The 19,423-nt window shown below is 56.1% G+C and overlaps 2 protein-coding genes across 6 annotated transcripts in view; one reads left to right on the forward strand and one right to left on the reverse strand.

Moving 5' to 3' along the window:
- Window positions 1-15,848, forward strand: part of NSG1 (neuronal vesicle trafficking associated 1) — a 32,135-nt gene extending 16,287 nt beyond the window's left edge. The window contains exons 4-5 of one of the 3 annotated variants that reach the window (XM_027103377.1): window positions 7,549-7,659; window positions 14,344-15,848. In XM_027103377.1, the coding sequence (XP_026959178.1) occupies window positions 7,549-7,659; window positions 14,344-14,550 (318 nt within the window). In that variant the 3' untranslated portion in view covers window positions 14,551-15,848. The remainder of the gene's footprint in view (window positions 1-7,548; window positions 7,660-14,343) is intronic. The other 2 variants (XM_027103378.1, XM_027103380.1) reach the window with 2 other exon arrangements.
- Window positions 15,849-15,976: 128 nt separating this feature from the next.
- The window catches only part of STX18 (syntaxin 18), a 120,923-nt gene continuing 117,476 nt past the window's right edge, over window positions 15,977-19,423 (reverse strand). For all 3 annotated transcript variants that reach the window (XM_027103374.1, XM_027103375.1, XM_027103376.1), the window contains exons 10-11: window positions 17,837-17,917; window positions 15,977-17,144 (exon numbers count right to left, since the gene is read on the reverse strand). In XM_027103374.1, coding sequence (XP_026959175.1) covers window positions 17,049-17,144; window positions 17,837-17,917 — 177 coding nt within the window. In that variant the 3' untranslated portion in view covers window positions 15,977-17,048. The remainder of the gene's footprint in view (window positions 17,145-17,836; window positions 17,918-19,423) is intronic.

Genomic DNA, 19,423 nt, shown 5'->3' on the forward strand with positions numbered 1-19,423 from the left:
GGTCTGGGGTCTGGGTATTGGGGTCTCCCGGTCTGGGGTCCGGGTATGGGGGTGTCCCGGTCTGGGGTCCGGGTATCGGGGTCTCCCGGTCTGGACTCTCCCGGTCTGGGGTCCGGGTATTGGGGTCTCCCGGTCTGGGATCTCCCGGTCTGGGGTCCGCGTACCGGGATCCTTGGAGGCTCCTGTGATTCTGGTACACAGCGCCGTTGGGGCCTTTTCTGTGCTCAGGTCGGGTCACTGAGGTGATGGCTGCCCCTCCTCTTGTGTGCGCCCCGGGCTTTTCGGCCACCTGGGCGTCCCATTGTTCCCGTTGGAGGTGCTGCCTTTTCAGTGGCTGGGCCTCCGTCGCGTGTACAGGAAGGTGCTGGATTTGATGGTCTCCAGGCATCTTCCTTGCTCTGAGGCCACAGCCCTGAGGGAGTGGGGCTTATGTTGTTCAGTGAGGGGCTGCTCTGCCCAGGTCTCCTGGACACCCCACTGTAAATGTGGGTGCCCCCCCTTCACAGCTGAGAGGGGACTGAGGGTCAGGGGCCAGATGCCCTTTCCAGAGTCACTGTGTGTGTTGGCCGAGCAGGCCTAGAACCCAGGGTGCTTGACACACAACGGGTAGTGGATGGGTGGCTTGTCTCTTGGCCAGAGTGTTTCAGAATTGGCGGAAAGATGGAGCCTCGGGCGATCAGGGCTCTCCAGGGTGCTTACAGCCGTGGTGTGCCCATGTGGAGAAAGCCAGAGGGTACTCCCAGGGCCTGGAGGAAACAGGTATGTCTGGCTAAGTGATTTCACATTCTGTTCTGGAATATTCTTAATTGTCTCATGGGGGTGGGAGGTGAGGGAGGTTCATGAAACTCTCCAAACTGGGACAGAGTTTCATGTCACTTGACTCAGGAAATGGTAGATACTGGGTTATGGGGGACACATGCGCTCTCGGTGTCCAGAGAGGCTGGCACGTTCCAGAGCCCTCCGGGAGGCAGTGGGCCTGGCCAGGGCTTTGGCGAGGAGGAGGGAAGGCCGCCAGCCTGGCCATGCTGGGGAAGGGACAAGGGCGACCTCCGGGGGAGGTGAGCCAGTGCTGACCACTCAGGGCCTAAAACAGCCTTGGTGTTAGGGGCTGTGTTAGTTTGCTAGGGCTGCCGGGACAAAGTACATCGACTGGGGGACTCCAACAGCAGAGATGTATTGTCTCCCGGTTCTGGAGGCCAGAGGTCCAAGACTGAGGTACCAGCAGGTGTGCTCTGAAGCCTCCGGGGGAGAACCCTTCCGTGCCTCCTCCTGGCTCCTGGGGCGGGGCGGGGCATTGCCGGCAGTCCCTGGCTCTCCGTGGCTTGAAGGTGCATCACTCCATCCTCCGTCTTCACGTGGCCATGTGTGTGCACCTCTGTGTCCAGATGTCCCCTTTTCATGACACAGTCATACTGGATTAGGGCTCCCCCGAATGACCTCAGTTAATTGAATCACCCCTGCAAAGACCCTATTTCTAAATAAGGTCGCATTCACAGGTACCGGGCTTAGGGCTTCCACTTTTTTTGGGGGGGTTGGGGCACAATTCAACCTTGACCGGGGTGCAGCACATGGGGCTGGCAACATGCTCTCCAGCCCTTGAGAGCTCTTCATTCTCTTGATAAACGTGTAAGAGTGTGAGGCCTTGTCCCTTCTTCAGAGACAAGAGGCGCAGGCGACCTGCTCGTCACACAGGTGGCGGGTGGCAGAGCCAGGATCCAGTTCGGAGCCAGCTGGGGATCTTCCTGGAAAGGCCTGTGGCTCATTTCTCAGGCCTCTCAGGCCGTGGTGACTGCAGGGGACACCATGCCATGTAGGGAAATGTGAACCCTCATTTCTCCACCCACTCCCCACAGGGTGCTTTCCAGCTCCGAGCAGACTCTGGGGCCCGGGAGAGGCCCCGGGGTTCACGGAGGCGTGGAGGGGGGAGGGGGACAGCCCGCCGTTGGGGGCTGGGGTTTGCCATGCCCCATGCCTCCTGCTGATTCTCCGGGGATCTATTCCTTTGCCTTCTCCCTCGGCTGCTTGGGGGACTGTCGTGTTCTCATTTCTGAGTTCTGGGAGCTCCTTGGCCATCGGGCCCAGGAATCCTGGATGGAAGGCCCAGGCCAGGTTCCAGGAGGACGGCCCTGAGGAGGTGGTTCCCCACGGTCCTGCGGAGAGAGGGGGGGCTTCTTTTTATACCTAAACAGATGGGGTACTGTGAACCAAACCCCACGTGGCTTCTGATTCAAGGGATAGGTTTAAGGATGCACGTCTCTCCAAGACTTGAGATTATACTCTTTTAAATTTTTTTTAATTAAATTAAATTTTTAAAAAAAATTATTCATTTTATTTATTTATTTTTGGCTGCATTGGGTCTTTGTTGCTGCACGCTGGCTTTCTCTAGTTGCGGCGAGCAGGGGCTACTCTTCGTTGCGGTGCGCGGGCTTCTCATTGTGGTGGCTTCCCTTGTTGCGGAGCACGGGCTCTAAGCGTGTGGGCTTCAGTAGTTGTGGCATGCGGGCTCAGTAGTTGTGGCTTGCGGGCTCTAGAGCGCAGGCTCAGTAGTTGTGGCGCACGGGCTTAGTTGCTCTGCGGCATGTGGGATCTTCCTGGACCAGGGCTCGAACCCGTGTTCCCTGCATTGGCAGGCGGATTCTTAACCGCTGCGCCACCAGGGAAGTCCCTATACTCTTTTTTAAAAAATTGAAATGTAGTTGACATATAGCAATATTTTAGTTTCAGCTGTGCAACAGAATGATTCAATATTTGTGTGCATTGAGAAATGATCACGCTGTAAGTCTAGTTAACATCTGTCACCACACAGTTACAGTATTTTTTCCTGTGATGAGACCTTTTAAGAGCTACTTTCTTAGCCACTTTCAGATACGCAGCACAGTTTTATTAACTGTAGTCACCATGCTTTATACTACATCCCCAGGACTTATTTATCTTTAATTGGAAGTGTGTGCCTTTTGACCCCCTTCACCCATTTCCCCCACCCCCCCGCCTCTGGTACCACCAATTTGATCTCTGTATTTATGAGCTCAGTTTTTTTTTTTTTTTAAGATTCCACCTATAAGTGAGCTTGAACAGTATTTGTTTTACTTGGTCTGACTTATCTCACTTAGTGTAATGCCTTCAAGGTCCACCCATGTTGTTACAAATGGCAAGATTTCCTTCTTTTTATGACTGAATAATAGTCCGTTGAATATATATACCACATCTTTATCCAAGCAACTTAGGTTGCTTCTGTATCTTGGCCATTGTAAATAATGCTGCAGTAAACATGGGCATGCAGACATCTTTTCAAGTTAGTTTTTTCATTTCCTTCAGATAAATACCCAGAAGTGGGATTGTTGGATCACATGGTAGTTCTTTTTTTTTTTGTGAATTCATTCTTTAATTTATTTTTGGCTGTGTTGGGTCTTCATTGCAGTGCGCGGGCTTCTCATTGTGGTGGCTTCTCTTGTTGCGGAGCACAGGCTCTAGGTGCGTGGGCTTCAGTTGTTGTGGCACGTGGGCTCAGTAGTTGTGGCTTGCAGGCTCTAGAGCGCAAGCTCAGTAGTTGTGGCGCACGGGCTTAGTTGCTCCGTGGCATGTGGGATCTTCCCGGACCAGGGCTTGAACCTGTGTCCCCTGCATTGGCAGGCAGATTCTTAACCACGGTGCCACCAGGGAAGTCCCGGTAGTTCTATTTTTAGTTTTTTGAGGAACCTCTGAATTGTTTTCCGTAGTGGCTGCACCAGTTGACATTCCCACCAATATTGCACGAGTTTCCTTTTCTCTGCGTCCTTTCCGACCGTTACTATTTCTTTTCTTTTTGAAAATAGCCATTCTAATAGATGTGAGGTGATATCTCATTATGGTTTTGATTTGCAGTTCTCTGATGGTTAGTGATGTTGAGCACCTTTTCATGTACCTGTTGGCCATCTGTATGTCTTCTCCGGAAGAAAATGCCTGTGCAGTTCCTCTGCCCATTTTTTAGTTGGATTCTTTGGGTTTTGCTCTAGAGTTCTATGAGTTCTTTATATATTTTTATATTAACCCCTTATCAGATATATGATTTACAGATATTCCTTCCCATTCAGTAGGTTGCTTTTTAATTTTGTTGATGATTTCCTTTGCTGTGCAGAAGCTTTTTAGCTTGATGGAGTCCTGCTTGTTTATTTTTGCTTTTGTTGCTTTTGCTTTTGGGGTCAAATACAATGAATCCTTGCCAAGACCAATGTCAAGGAGCTCATCACCTGCGTTTTCTTCTAGGCGTTTTCTGGTTTCAGGTCCTACGTTCAAGTCTTTAATCCATCTTGGGTTAATATTTGGATGTGGTGTTAGTGGTTGAGTTTTATTCTTTTACATGAGGTTCTCCAGTTTTCCCAGCACCATTTATTGAAGAGACTGTTCTTTCCCTGTTTTATATTCTTGGCTCCTTTGTCATAAACTAATTGACCGTACACATGTGGGTTTATTTATGGGCTCTCTTCTCTGTTCCATAGTCTATGTGTCTGTTTTTACACCACTACCACACTGTTTTGAATACCTTTGTGATATAGTTTGAAATCAAGGAGCATGATGCCTCCGGTTTTCTTCTTCTTAAGATTGCTTTGGCTGTTTTATGGTTGACACAAATTGGAAGATAGTTTGTTCTATTTCTGTGAAAAATGAATATGTAATTTTGATAGGGATTGCATTGAATCTGTAGATTGCTTTGGGTAGTGGTAGTGTGGACATTTTAACAATATTCATTCTTCCAGTGCATGAGCACAGAATATCTTTCCATTTTTTTGTGTCGTCTTCAGTTTTTTTTCATCACTGACTTATAGTTTTCAGTGTACAGGTCTTTTACCTCCTTGGTTAAATTTATTCCTAGATATTTTATTCTTTGCAATTGTAAGTGGGATTGTTTTCTTAATTACTCTTCTGATCGCTCACTTATTAGTGTATAGAAATGCAATAGAGTTTTTTGTATGTTGATTTTGTATCCTGCAACTTTGTTGATTAGTTCTAACAGTTATTTGGTGGTCTTTAGGGTTTTCTATAGATACTTTGTCATTTGCAAATTGTAACAGTTTTACTTCTTCCTTTCTAATTTGGATGCCTTTTATTTCTTTTTCTTGCCTAATTGTCCTGGCTAGGATTTGTAATACTATGTTAAATAAAACTGGCAAGAGTGGCCATCCCTTTCTTGTTCCTGATCTTAGAGGAAAAGCTTTCAGCTTTTCACCATTGAGTATGCTGTTGGCTGTGGGCTTGTCATATATGGCCTTTATTATGTACATTCCCTCTATACCCACTTGTTGAGAGTTTTTATCATAAATGCACGTTGAATTTTGTCACATGCTTTTTCTGCATCTGTTGAGACGGTCATATGATTTTTATCCTTCATTTTGTTACTGTGATATGTCACATAGATTTTGTGGATGTTGGAACCATCCTTGCAACCATGGAATGAATCCCACTTCATTCATGGTGCATGTATTTATTAACGTGTAGTTGAATTCAGTTCGCTAATATTTTATTGAGGAAGACATATTCTAACAGGGCTTCTTAACCTGTTGTGCGCCATGGACCTCTTCTTGGAATAATGTTTTCAAATGCCCAAAATAGAATATAGAGGGTTACGAAGGAGTTCAGTTATTTTAAATACGGCTCTCCCTATGGACAACCCTGCTATTCTAGACTGTGGAAGGAGCTGCTGAAGTGGGCCTTGCTGCCCCCAGGGGCCGCCAGTGGGTAGCTGCGTCCCAGGCAGGGCAGATTTGGGTGAGCAGTAGTCAGGTGAATGTGGGGAGGGGCTCAGGTGGGATAGGGCAGCGGGCCTGGGGGAGGCTGTGCGGCCTGGGCTGAGAGTCCAGCTCTGCGTCTGCCAGCTGTGTGGCCCGAGTGAGCAAGGGAATGGCTGTGGTGACAGCTGCACAACAACAGCAAACGCTTCCTTCCAGAGCATCCCGTGTGCCTAGGTGCCGTCCTCCCACCAGCCCCGGGAGCTGGGGCCTCTCACTGCCATTGGCTGGCAGGAGCCTGGGCCTGGAGGAGTGGGGTGACTTACCCAGAATCTGGCTGCCCCTCCTGGGCGCCGGGCACCGGCAGGGTTGCCACCCCTGTCGCAAAGCCCCGCACATACTCTGCTGCTCCCTCGGCCGCCGCGTGTCCCCAGGGCCACTGTTCCTCAGATTCAGCCTCCTTTGTCACCCAGCTCCATGCTCAGCTCCTCTGCGGTCTCCCCGGGCTGCCCACCCGGGCCGGGTGGTCTTGTCCTTGCCCACGTGCTATAGCGGCCACCAGAACCCAGATGGCATCTTCCCTGGGGGTGCTTTGGGCCTTGAGGCAGCCGCGGCGCCACCCTGTGTCCCCTTGTCAGACGCAGGCTCCACGTGCACGGGGGTTGTCCAGACAGGCTGGAGTGGCTAGAGAGGGTGACAGCCCTGACAGCCCAGGTGAGGGGTCACGGGAAGAACGGGTGGTAGAGGACAGAGATGTTGACGGGGGCGGACTGCAGAGATGGGCAGGAAGGGCCTCCTTGGGGGTGACACAGAGACTCCTTGCTTGCTTCCCTGGGTGGGGGGCACAGAGGGGACGGGTGTCGCCCAGGCTGCAGTGAGCGTGAGCTGGGTGGTTGGAGGTGGGGACTCGTAGCCCGGGCAGCAGTGGCCGGTGGCCAGGGTGGCCGTGTGGGGAGAGGAGAGGGAGTAGTGGGGCTGGGCTGGGGGCCTGGGTGCTGCGGTTCCTGGTCACACCTCCCGACCTGACCCGCAGGGCCTTTGCACGCCCTTTCAGCCCAGGACACGCTCTCGCCCCTGCCCAGCGGCTCCCAGCAGCCAGGGAGCACCTTCAAGGCCAGATGCAGCATCATTTCGTCCCCCGTGCCCCAGGCCCTGCAGCGGGGAGGTCCCCCATCGCTGGCCCACTCTGCTCACGGGCTGTCATGCGTCATCTGCCGACATTACTGAGTACGTCCCGTGGTCCAGCCACGGTGCAGAAGGCCGAGTCCCCATGCTAATGGGGACCGCCCTCCAGGGTGGGGAGGACAGGCTCTAACCGAACACGCAGGAAACCGTCCAGAGTGGAGGTGATGGGGGCCCGGGAGGGTCTTCTGTCCTGCCCAGCTGGCAGGCCAAGGGCAGGGCTGGTGTCCAGGGCTCAGGGGTGCCTCTGGAACAGCTGATTAGCCATTGGCTGATGCGTCACTGTGGTGACCCACAGCATCAGAAGGGCAGCCCACACCCACGGCTCGATGGTGTGTCCGATGTCCATGAGGCCTGATCGTTACCTGTACCCCGAGCTCTCTATGCAAGGCCTGGAATACTAGAAATGGCTAATTTAAATTGAAGGTGATGCAGCTTGTGGTGAAAAAATGAAAATGGTACACAAAGTTGTCCAGTGTAAAGTGACTCTGCTGACCGCTCATCACCAGAGGCCTCCCGGTTCTGTGTTCCGTGCCTCCTTCCGGAGACGGTGCCCGTGTATAGTGGCCTGCGGGCCTGTGTGTGTGTCTGTGTGCATCTGTGTGTGGGTGTGTCTGCGTGGCTGCCCCCTCAGCTGTGCTGACGGCCCCGCCCCCCCCCACAGGTGTCCGTGCTGGTGCTCTTTGCCCTGGCCTTCCTCACCTGTGTCGTCTTCCTGGTTGTCTACAAGGTGTACAAGTATGACCGTGCCTGCCCCGACGGCTTCATCCTCAAGGTAAGCCCCCACCATCCCCTGGGCCCCCGATGCCTTTGCGCCTTGCCCCCCCACGTGACTCACGACAGGGCTAGAGCGGCAGGGGCGGTGTTGGGGCCTGGCGGGAGCTCCTCATGGGGACCTGGGGGCAGGGAAGCGGGGTCACGGCGGGGCCTGTGAAAGGGAGGCTCCTGTCTGCAGGCCTAGCACATCCCCTGGGGGGGCAGTGAGTGATGAGGGGACATGCCAGGAAGCAGAGGTCCCGGGAGAGGAAGACTTGCACCACCACTCAGGGGTTTGGGAGCAGGGCCGGGCGACCCCAGCCCCCCGACCGCAGACCCTGGTCTGCCCGCCATGCCGCTGGGCTCTCCACGCTCCATGCTCGCTTTGCTGATGTGATGATGCCTCCTTCCCCAAAGGCTCCAAGTGGCAGAGAAGCAGACACATGGGGCCACAGGATTAAGGGGAGAAAATAAGTGAGGGGGTGGGGTGAAGGAAGCGGGAGTGAAACGCACAGGCTGTGGACTTGCTCCCGTGTCCCATACACTCAGCACCTGGGCCCCCTTTTGGTTCTGAACTTCCCAGAGCCAGTGCGAAGAGGAGAACATGATCAGTCCCAGGATTTGGCGCTGCTGGAATGAAAGCAGAACCCGGCCCTGTGTGCTGCTGGGCACGAGCAGAACAAGCCCGGTCGCCCGCTGCCACTGGGTGGCTGCGGTTTGGGAGCTGCTGATGTGAGGGACACAGGCCCTTGTATGGGCTCCTCCTTCCACGGCTTCAAGGCTTCTGACACTTGAGCCCTTCTGTGCTCAGCGAGTGTGCGTTTTGTGCCCACCACGTAAGAGGCCCGTGGGGGCGCCGTGCAGGGACCTGGGGAAGGGCGCCTGGGCAGGGCGAAGCCCCCGGCCCCTTCCACCAGCCCGTGCACACCCCGGGCTGCGGCTGGAGGAGTTATGATCTGTTGGGAGGCTCAGGAGACAACATGGTTTAAAGGAGGCTGACCCAGAGTGCTGGGACTTCGAGGAGGGCAGCACATGAGCTGATGCTGGAGGACGGCAGGGCTGAGCCAGGTGGGCGAGGGGAGGAGCAGCACACAGGTGCTGGCTGGGCCGGTCCGTACGTAGTCCTTGTTGGGGAAGAGCCAGCTGTGGCCAGACTGGAGTGCTGGCCAGAGGCCGCTGGAGGAGAGGGAGGTGATAGGATGGCCACTCGGGTGGCTGGGGAGGCTGCCGATTGGAAGGGAGGGACAGGAGGCTGCTGCAGGCGACCAGGGAAGAGATGCGGGTCTAGACCGGTCTGGGTGCTGCGGATGGAGCAGGAGTGAATCTGGGAGGCGGGGGCGGGGCAGGGGGGGGAGGACCTGAGGTCAAGGAGGAGGAGCCAAGGTGACGGAGGAGCCAAGGTGACGCAGGAGCCGCGCCCTGAGGGAAGCCGGGTGCGCGGAGGACCACTTCCCTGGGGACTGGAGTCCTCGTCCAGGCAGATGGCTCCCATGCTTGCGGCCACAGCCTCACCAGGAAGATGCAGGGCTTCCTTCCGGGCTCGTTCTCTCTGTGCCTGAGACGGAGGCAGGAATGGGCCCAAACTGCCTTCCCTGTCCTGCAAGGCCAGGTTCTGCTAGATAACCTGGTCCAGGTGGAGCCGGGGAGATGAGGCCCAGTCCTCGGACTCACAGCAGCTTTGGACGGCAGGTGTGTGCCTGTTTAAAAGGCTCTGCAGGTGGTTCCGGTGCACAGCCAGCCTTGGGAATTTAGAGCCCCTGAGAGGCTGTTCCGCCTCGGGGGACTTGGCATTTCCCACTGGCATCTAATGGGTGGTGTCCTTCCTGGAGAAGGTCACTGGGAGGGCCGGGGAGCTGCTGCCCTGTATCCCACGGCCCTCGGGCTAAGGCTGGAGGAGGGAAGGTGTGAGCGTGTGTGTGTCCCCTTCCTCCCTCCTTTCTGCGTGTTCGTACATGTGCATCACATGCCACCACCCGACAGTTTACAAGGAGCTTTTAACTAGGATCTCTGATGCTCCCAGAAACCCTATGGGGTAGATGCCATTAGACCCCCTTTTACCAACAGGAAGTTGAGTACAGAGACGTCGTACCCGAGGTCACACCCTGCACGTCCTTCTTTACTCGGCATCTGTTTATTAACTGCCACCTTCTGTGTGCGTGGTGGGGTGCTGGGCGTGCCACGGGGCACAGGGTGTGTCAGGGGCCTGCCCTCGGAGCTCATGTTCTAGCAGCAAGCCAGCAGACCGACGTCCAGATGACGTGGATGCTGCCAAGTTAGGCAAGAAGGAATACGTGGGGGACCGCGTGCCTGTGGCCACCCCTTCCTGGGGAGCACGGTGCTCGTCCAGGCTGGGACCCGAATGAGCGGGGGGCGCTGGTGTGGACCTGCTGTGGGCTGGGCTTGTGCTGAGGACAGACTGGGCCGGGCCTGCTGACCCCGGGCCCCGAGGGAAGGGCTGATGGGCACAGGCGCCCGAGCTTCTGGGATGCGTAGAGGGGCGCGGGCCAGCCTCTTGCAGGGGGCCCCAAGCTGAGGAGTGTCACGAGGGGATTTAAAAAGGCACATGTGGGCTGGGGAGGATCCTAGGTTTCTGCTTTTTTTTTTTAAACCATGAAGGCACTGGATGAGTGTTACAGAAAGGTCTTAAACACAATGGGAGGAAACTGCCCCAGACCCTACAAGGTGTTTACAGTTGGGTGCTCCTCGTAGACTGACGTGCTGTCGGGGAGCTCGCATGTGAGGTTTAATAGCTAGGCCTCCTGGACCGTGGGCCAGGGCTGTTGGGACACTTTCCTGGGTTCCCTCACCCGTCCAGTTATCGTTTCACCTTAGAAGCTCTGTGACCTCCCTGAGCTCACCCACAGCTGACATGTGTTTCTGCTGGGGTCTCTCCAGCCAAAGGGGGCAGGTCGCAGCTTCCCCGGAGCTCCCACCCCATCCTACTCCTGCGTGGCTCCCGGACACCCCTGGAAACCGTCTTCCCCCGGGGTCTTGCCTGCCGCCAGCACCCCCCCCCCCCTGCAGTGCCTCCCCAGCACCCCTGTCTTACAGCCTCGCTGTGTGGGTGGCAGCGGGACCGTCTGTCCTGGGTGCCTGGAGGGCAGGGATGCCCCATCCCATCTGGAGGCCTGCCCTAGCCTGGAGCAGAGTCACTCACTGCCCAGCAGGTGTTGGTGGCCTCAGAATGTCTTGCCAGACCCTGTGCTGGTGGCAAGGACAGAGTGAAGGGGAGGTGGCAGTGCAGGTGGGGGAGGAGGGTGGCCGCCGGCCTGCTGGACAGGGGCCAGTTCACCTGCAGGGCCGGCCCTGGGCTGAACAGACGGTTTGCCCCTGCAGCGTGGCCCGGCTCCCCAGTGCCCAGGCGTGGCCGGGCTCAGGACGCCGATGACAGAAGGGCATGCATGACCTCAGCGGCGCCCCTGTGGGCTTTTAATCCTTGCTGTCCGCTGTGCTGCGCTGGCTGCAGTCTTCCCAGCAGCCCGGGCGGTGACTCATCAGCTCCTTTCTATAGTCGAGGGGACTGAGGCTCAGGCAGAAAACGTGACCTCGCCCTGTAACGTGACCTCCTGCTCCTGCCGGCCTCAGCCCACAGAAACGCTGCGTACAGCGGCGCCGGGCCGTAAACACACTGCGTCCCTTTGTCACTTCTCTCCTGGAAGTAGCTAGCTGGCAGGTGTTTCTAGTCTGTATTTCAGGATCAGTGACCTGGTAAGGAGACCAGTTCTCCATGGGGCAGGGTGGTATCAGGGCTGCGGGGAAAGCACGCGTTTATTATTTTCCCTTCCATCTTCACTAAACCAGCGGCAGTGAGCCACGCATCTCTGAGAAGCCCTGGCTCAGGGAACAGAGGCGGATGGATGGATCTGCTGTCAAATTCAACTTATTTATAAACCTCTGGCAAATCCCAGAGCTGTCTAAAGCCCCCTGCCCGCAAACCACATCCCTTCCTTCACCACCTCCCATCCTCCCAGACCCATGAGTGATGGAATAGCAGCCAGGTGGGCCAGGGCTGGACCAGCCATGGCGCCATCACATCCGCCAGTAAGCACGCCAGGTAGCGCTGCCCTCCCTCTGCCGAGTGGCCACACCTGCCCCTTCCCAGTGTGAGCGGCAGAGCTGGATCCTGATTGGAGGCCACGGGGTGGGCACGGGGCTGCAGGGCCTGTGGGATCCCCAGGGCCTGGCCCAGAACTGGTGTGAGCCGCTCTGCACCCGATGGGCAGCCCACCTGTGGGAGAGCCTGTTAACCTCAGGCTGACACTCCTTTTCGCAGACACAGGGCTGGTGACCCCTGTAAGAAGCGTCCGGACGGAGAGGGAGCTCGCTCACTTACAGGTGGAACAGGAGGCCCTGGGTCACACTCGGCCCAGCCTCTGTGGTGGCTCAAACGGGAGCTTTTCTGAGACTGAGACGTGGTCCCTTCTCTCGTCCACAAATCATGTGTTCGGCCCTGTGCGGCTGCTCCTGATACCGGGCAAATGGGCCCGCACACCGGGGAGGCCTCCGGGTCCACTGGGTGACGTTGCCCGCCTGGTGCCCAAAGAGGGCTTGACGAAGGCTGTGGCGTTCACCGGGTTCCCCTGGTCCTGGCCTCAGCAGCTCCTCCCGGGCAGCACCTCCCCGCTCCAGCCCAGCCTCCTGAGCCCTGCGGACGGAGCTCCGCCACACCCACCTCTGAGGATGCTGAGAGCCCAGGCGGGACCGGGTGTGCCTGGCTGGGGCCTCACGAACGCTGGCTGAACTTGAAGCTGCCAGGGCGTACAGTCCTGCTCCGGCGCCCCGGGGGGACCTCGCTGCCTTGTTTCTCACTGTTCTGCCTTTGAGCTGAGCAGTCACCATCGGCAGCTTTGGGGGTGGTGGGGCGACGTCTGGAGTGCACTGAGCAGAGGCCCGGGTTGGAGCTCGGTTCCCACGCTGCCCCGTGGTCCCTTCCCTCTCTGGGCCTCACTTGCTGTGACTGAAATGGGACTAACAGATCTCAGCTCACAGGGAGACATCGTGCCCGGAAGGCACTTGGCCACCTGTCAGAAGGAACCGGTGTGGTGGCAGGGCTGGGATGTGGAGACGGGCCTTGGGTCTGCAGAGACTCCAAGGAGCAGCCCCTTAACAGGGAGACGGAGCTAACCTGCCTTTAGCTTCCGGAGGCTGAAGAAACCCGGCTCGGGCAGGGACAGGGCTCCCAGAGGAGGTCCCCCCGTGCATCCCAGGCTGGCGCCCACGTCCACAGGGCAGTAGCCGCCACCGGCCATCCTGGTGACCATCAGAGACTCTGTCACGGTCTCCCTGCTGGGAGACTGCTCAGCCCAGAGAGGCAGAGGAGCGCATGGAGCAGCGGGGTGTCCTCTGAGCCCCAGGAGGTGGTGGAATCCTGGCTGCGCTCTTGCCAGCGAGGTGGCCTCGGCTGAGATGCTGCTCGGGGGTGCTAGCCGGATCCTGCGGCGGTGCTGGGAATCAGGGGGTTTAAAAGTCTCCCTGGTGACTGAAGGTAGCCAAGGCCCAGGACCCTTGTTACTGCAGTCTCCCTTCACTGTGTGACAGACCTTGGCGTTCCTGTAATGCTTTGGTTGCTTAGAGACACGGGTAACGTGCCTTCCGCCAGATGGAAGGTTTCTCTCTCTCATTAAAGCTGCAGCTGGCAGGCAGTGGGGCTCCCTGAGGTCCTCCTAGAGCCCCGATTCTGTCGTGTTGCGCTGCCGGCCCCCAGGGTGTTGTCCCTCTCCAGGCAGGTTAGTCCAGGCGATCAAAGCCGCTGAGAAGGGAGCGGTGGAGGGCAGGAGCCCCTCACAGCCCGTTGGCCAGAAGTTAGCCCCATGGCTTCTACTGGCTGCTGGGAGGGCTGAGAAGCATGTCACGAGCTGGGCCTCACGCGCCCGCCTGCCACTGGGAGAAGGGCGGGGGGAGGCAGAATGCAGCCCGCGACCCCTTCCTCAGGGCCTGGCGAGCGACATGTGGAGACGGGGTGGGTGGCGGCTTAGCCCGGCTGCTGGATGGACAAGGGAAGGCAGCCTGACTTTTGGGGGGCCCTAGACCCCCGGTGAGCAGACGAGAGCTAGGGACTAACCTCCCCACCCCCGGGTTCCACAGGCTGTAGGGAAGTGCCTCTCCCTTAGTGGACAGCTGCCCCCCGAGAGCCCCCCACCCTCACGTGCCCTCATGGGGTCCTCGTGGCTTCCTAGGCTCTCTGGATCTCCAGGTCACACAGCTCCCTACCAGGCCCTTGTAGGTGGTGTGTCCTGACCCCCCGACCCTTGCCTTCTCCCCAGCGTTTGTGTCCTGTGGCTCTGCACCCTCTGCTCCGGCCGCGGGCCTCTCTTCAGCCTGTGTCCCTGTCCTCCTGCCCCGAGGACCGGCTCCTTTGGGTCAAGTGCCCCCACCCCCTGCTCCCAGGAGCCTTTCTGACTCCCTTCCTTCACTGTTTGAATATGTTGCTTCTGGTGGACATGTCAAAAGTTCCATTGTCTTCTAGGGGATTTAAAATCAATGACCACGAGTGTAAGATCTTTAAAGAAGCAGGAAGGCCCGCTGTGTAAGTCCCGTCGCCACGGCCTCGTACAGACGTCCATCCCGTTACCATGCAATCAGTGTCAGGCAGTCAGCTCATCTCTGAGTTTCCTCCAAGCCCAGGGAGGTGCTCAGTGACCACGGGTTGGGTGCTACCTGGAGACTCACGGGCCTCCCTCCTGCATCGGTGCGTGCTTCTCAGGGGGCGGCGTGTCTTTCAGAACACCCAGTGCATCCCAGAAGGCTTGGAGAGCTACTATGCGGAGCAAGACTCCAACGCCCGGGAGAAGTTTTACACCGTCATCAACCACTACAACCTGGCCAAGCAGAGCATCACCCGCTCGGTGTCGCCGTGGATGTCAGTTCTGTCCGAAGAGAAGCTCTCAGAGCAGGAGACGGAGGCTGCTGAGAAATCCGCTTAGCGAGATGGGCAGGTTCCTTACAGTGTCGCTGGAAGGTAACGAAGGGACTCTGAGGGAGATTTCATTAGATAGAATTACTGGTAATTTAGAGGCTACTCATGTATGGTGCCACTGCTTCTGTTTGCTAACGCTGCTCTGCGAATACAGCTTGCTGCAGACCATGGGCTAAAATCAAGGGCATATCAGCGCTGCTAAAAGAGCTCTGACGCCACTTGCCATGGTAAAGAATCTTAATTTAGCAACTTTACTGGGATTTATTGGATGCTGTCAAAAAATAAATTTACACTGGATATGCAAGGGGTTCAGACTTCAGATAAATGATGCATTTTGTGGGATTGTTTTTTTTTTAAAACCACCTTGCCGTTTGCAGACCTTACACCATAGCCATATCTAGAGTGATCCCTTGCTTTGCTAAGAGCAAGCTGTACTGCACGTTTCTTCCCCCTTCCCGCCAATGGCAATAGTGCCAGTGGTCAAGATGCACCATAGTGAGCGTCAGAGGGAAGGAAGGAAAGATGCCATCAGGTCGCAGTTGTGCCCTCGCCTGCCCCGTGCTCACTCCTGAGTGCGCAGGCGCTGTGGCAGGTCGGCTCGGGCAGGGGTCACTGCTGCAGGCAGAAGGCTGCCTCTCGGTACAGAGGGCGCCCGCTGGGCAGGGGAGCCGTGTTTCCCTCAGTGCATGTGGACTGGGTCAGAGCATGTGAGGTGGGGACTCTGGGAAGAGGGGACCCTGGGCCACAGGCTGCAGAACCCATCTCCCTGTAGCTAGTCTGTCTGCTCTGTGATGGGCTGAGTAGGAATGAAACCTACCGGCCCTTTTGTTCACATCTATTATGAATAAGTTTGCACCGACAGCTGTATTAGCTACTTAGTTTTAAAATAATTAGCTGGGTGAGAAAAGTGAAAGTGTAATTGCTGGTAAGCCAAGGCTACTTTAATTTTTATTTTGTGCGACAGATGTAACTCCTTTGATGTAAGAAGCAGGCAGGAAAGGCTGGGAGGGGGGCTGGCGTCGCACCTTGCAAGTCCAGTTATGACATTTTCATTCACAATCTTTGTAAGACAATTATGTTTCATCCTGAATCTTGACATTAAAGTATATGTTTACAAAATTGCCAGTTAGATAAACTAAGTGTGTAAGATGATTAAATAGAAAAAAAGACGTTCATGGACATTTTCTTCCATGTTATTTAAATGTGTTGTTTCTGGTGGACATGTCAAAAGTTTCACTGTTTTTTTAGATCAAAAATAAATGACAAATAGTGCAAGATCTGTTGCGAACAAGCATGGTGGTCATGGCCAACTCCATTACTGTCTCCTGAAATGTGCTTCCAAAACATACAGTATATTTTATTATCAAGGGTGTTTGGAAACGACGACCATGACCTCGGAGCAGTGGGCGGGCGTAGAGTCATGGACGTTGTGAAGCTGTGCCGACGCATAAGAGCAATAACCGCGCGCCAGAACTTCTGTGGAGATAGCATCTATCAGCAGATTCCAGCCCGTGTCAATGCAGTGTCAAGGCAACCCTATTTGTATTTTCTAGGAGACATGTATTTTATTGACTGTAAGCTCATTCACATGTAACTTTTGACATTTTCCCTCTGTGCAAATAAAGAACACAGGATCCCCGTGGTGCTCCCTGGACTGTCTGTGCAGAGCCCTCGAACCCACACCCTGGGGGCCCATGCGCACCGGGCGCTTTCTGCACAGATGTGGCCGCAGATGCCTTGTGCCTGAGTACAAGCAGGCGTTCCTGATCCCTGGGGCTCTGGGGGGTGGAGAGGCCCAAGTCCTCCTCTGGACGAAGCTCCGTGGGCCCCAGTGGCCGCAAGTTGGGCCTTCCCCACCCCCTGCCCACCCATCAGGAGAGTGTTGGGGGCAGCATTTCTGAGGGGAGCCAGGCCCCGTCCGCACACTTCTTCCCAGGCAGGAGGCAGGTGGGCACGCACTGACTTTCTAACCTTGGACCCACCAACAATACATTAAATGGCTGTAGTTGTATACACTAGACTCCCAGGGCGAAGGTGATATCTTCTCTACCGCGCGATGAGTCTGTGTATCAGTTGGCTGAGGCAGACAGGAAGCCCAGGAAACAACCCATCATGTGCTGTGAGAAGCTACTGGCCAGTGCTCTTCCTGCTGCCGCCAGGAGGGAAAGGCCGGCGCCGCCTCCAAGCCTGAGACGTCTGTGGAGCAGGAGGCCCGCGTGTCTCCTGCGGAGGAGGAGGCTCCCCGCTCCCCGGGGCGGCCCCATCAGGTGCAGGAATAATCACCCTCCCGGTTCCTTCCCTCTGGCCGCAGGCTTGTGACGCAGACCACGTTTAGTTGTGTTGTTTTCTTTTTCAGCTACTACATGGGCTTAAAACCACAAGTCGGGTGTCCCTTTTGTGAGTACATATCTCCGTGCCCCCTCCCCACCGATGGCTCCAACGCCAGGGACCACGACAGCGCGCCCAGCGCGCCGTCTGCCGGGTGTGGCCGCCTAGCTGTCGTACCAGTCGAGGAAGAGCAGGGAGAAGGAGCACATCACCAGGAAGAAGAGCACCCACACGCGGAAGCCAGCGTTGTTCTTGATGGCCTGGGGGGCGGGGCACGGGGGTTAGGCTGGAAAGGCTCTCAACTGCCTCGTGCATCTGCACATGCTCTCCCGGCGGGGCTCTGACTGTGTGGACTGCTCAACCCTATGCTTACCTTGCACAGACGCCTTAATTATTAAGCAAAACCAAAAAGTGGGTTTAAAGTCTGTTAGACAAATGGGCTGCATCTCCCTCTCTGGTTAGTCATCACGTGGAGATCATGCACAATTCTCCCAGGAAAAATGGCTCACGTCCACCCCAGGGTTAAACCCACACAGACAGGATGAGAGCGTGTGTCCACTACCCTGACGTGTGCTTCCTAGTAGTGCGATGGCAGTGGTGGTCCAAGAACGGTCCCATGTCAACCCAAACCTGAGGACTGGACTCAGAAAATAAAGTCCACTCAACAGAGTCTACTGTGGTGGCCCTGTGAACAGCGACCAGGGCTCTGGGTCCTTGGAGGGGTCCCACAAGCCTCTCCTGTGGGGCCCAGCCCGGACTTAGGGAGGGACCCCTGCACCCCAGCTGGCTCCTCTGCAGGGCAGTGAGTGGGGTCCTGGGCTTGGCAGGGTGGAACGGGCCCATCCAGCGCAGTCCTGAGACCAGCCCTGTGCACGTGGCCCAGACAGGGTGGACACTACTGCCTGGACTCAGCGCCCCTCCAAATCAGACACGGTGCCCCGAGAGTACCCACCTCTCTGATGTCTTCATTGCCCTCCTTGATATTCTCAGTTGCTCCTACTACTAATTGGTGAATACTGTCAATCTCAGCTTCCTGTCGGGGAAGAGAACAGCAGATAAATACAACTGCCACCTCCTTCGCCGAGCATATGTCACCATAGTAACAGTAGCTGCCACTTACTAAATGCTGGGGCTTTACACACCATGAACCCACGGGTCCTCATAGCACCCGACAGGTAGGCAACACTCTCATTTACAAGAGGGAAACTTAATTAAAGCATAGAGAAACCCAAAGTCACACAGCACCCAAGCTGCAGGACTGGGACTGGACCTGGTGCCTGTGCTCCCTCCACCCCGGCTGGCTGCCTTCCTCCACTCACTGGACAGGAAGAGTTCAATCGCAGAGTGGCCACCACGTGCCAGGGGCTTCAAAGCACACGTGGCTCTAAAACATACGTGCTAGCTTCAAAATGGCACTTTGTATATCACCATTTTCTCTCTCAAAAAAAAAAAAAGCTAAAACTTAAAAATCAAAATGGTATGCAGGATGTTTGCAAAAGTTTTACTCCAAATACTGGGAAAGCTTAAACATGGGATCCTGGGCTTACACAGGAGTGGCTGGCTAGTCACCCACCATTGCACCCCTGCACCGGCTGCGAACCACACTGAGGTCTAAGGAGCAGGCCTCTCTCTCCCTCTAGGTGGTGGGGAGGGAATATAGACGAGTGTGGGTTTTAGGGAAACCTGACTGATACAGGACCGCAGAGAGGAAATCGACCTTCAGACATCCGATTCCCACCAGTGAATGCCACATAGTCTAAGGACCTGAGAGGGCCAAGGCCTGCTTTGCTCCAAAATCTCGCTTTTTTTTTAGAGAACCTCCAAGTGGGAGCTGGCTGACCACGGCCACTGTTCCCATGAGAGGATGGGTAAGAACCACCGTGCAACGTAGATGAGGAAGCCCAGACAGACTCAGCTCTTCTCAGGTCTTAGAAACCCCGAGGGAGCCAGGCAGGGCTCAGCCTGTGCTCTGCAAATCCCTCCCAGGTCGAGGCCCAGAGCCCTGGGGGTGACACGGGGTGGGGCCCTGAGTGGCTCTCTGCCACCTCCTGGGGCACATGTCCAGAACCCCGGGACTGCTGCTTCCTAACCGAGAACCAGCCCCCAACTGAGAATCAAATGTGAAGGGCAATCAGTGCTCCTCAGTGGCTGGGCTGAGTGTAGGAGCAGAAGAAATGGTCGTGAAAAGTAAGGGCTTTTAGTGCACTTGGGCCCCAGGACCTCAGAGTACTTTGCTGCATGTAAGCAGCCCTGCTGTAGTGAAGGCCCCTGGCCCGTGGCTCTGGCTGCGCTAGTGAACAGTGCATTACCCAGGTCTGCCACAGCCGTGCCCACAAACAACGGCTCCTGGTTCCAGGACTGAGAGCCTGAGGGGGCCCGGATCCCATTCGCCACCCCTGAGAGTAACGCAGGTGACCTCAGCCCCGCTTTGCTGAGGGGGAAAGAGCTCCTGTCACATTACACGTGACGGGGAACCGGGTGGAGGCCGTCTGTCTGACTCCACCTGGGCTCTGAGCTCCTCCCGCCACGCCGAGCTGCC

Source organism: Aethalodelphis obliquidens, unplaced genomic scaffold (assembly GCF_003676395.1).
Source record: "Aethalodelphis obliquidens isolate GAN/ISIS:26980383/991018 unplaced genomic scaffold, ASM367639v1 scaffold6, whole genome shotgun sequence".
Taxonomy (NCBI): Eukaryota; Metazoa; Chordata; class Mammalia; order Artiodactyla; family Delphinidae; genus Aethalodelphis; species Aethalodelphis obliquidens.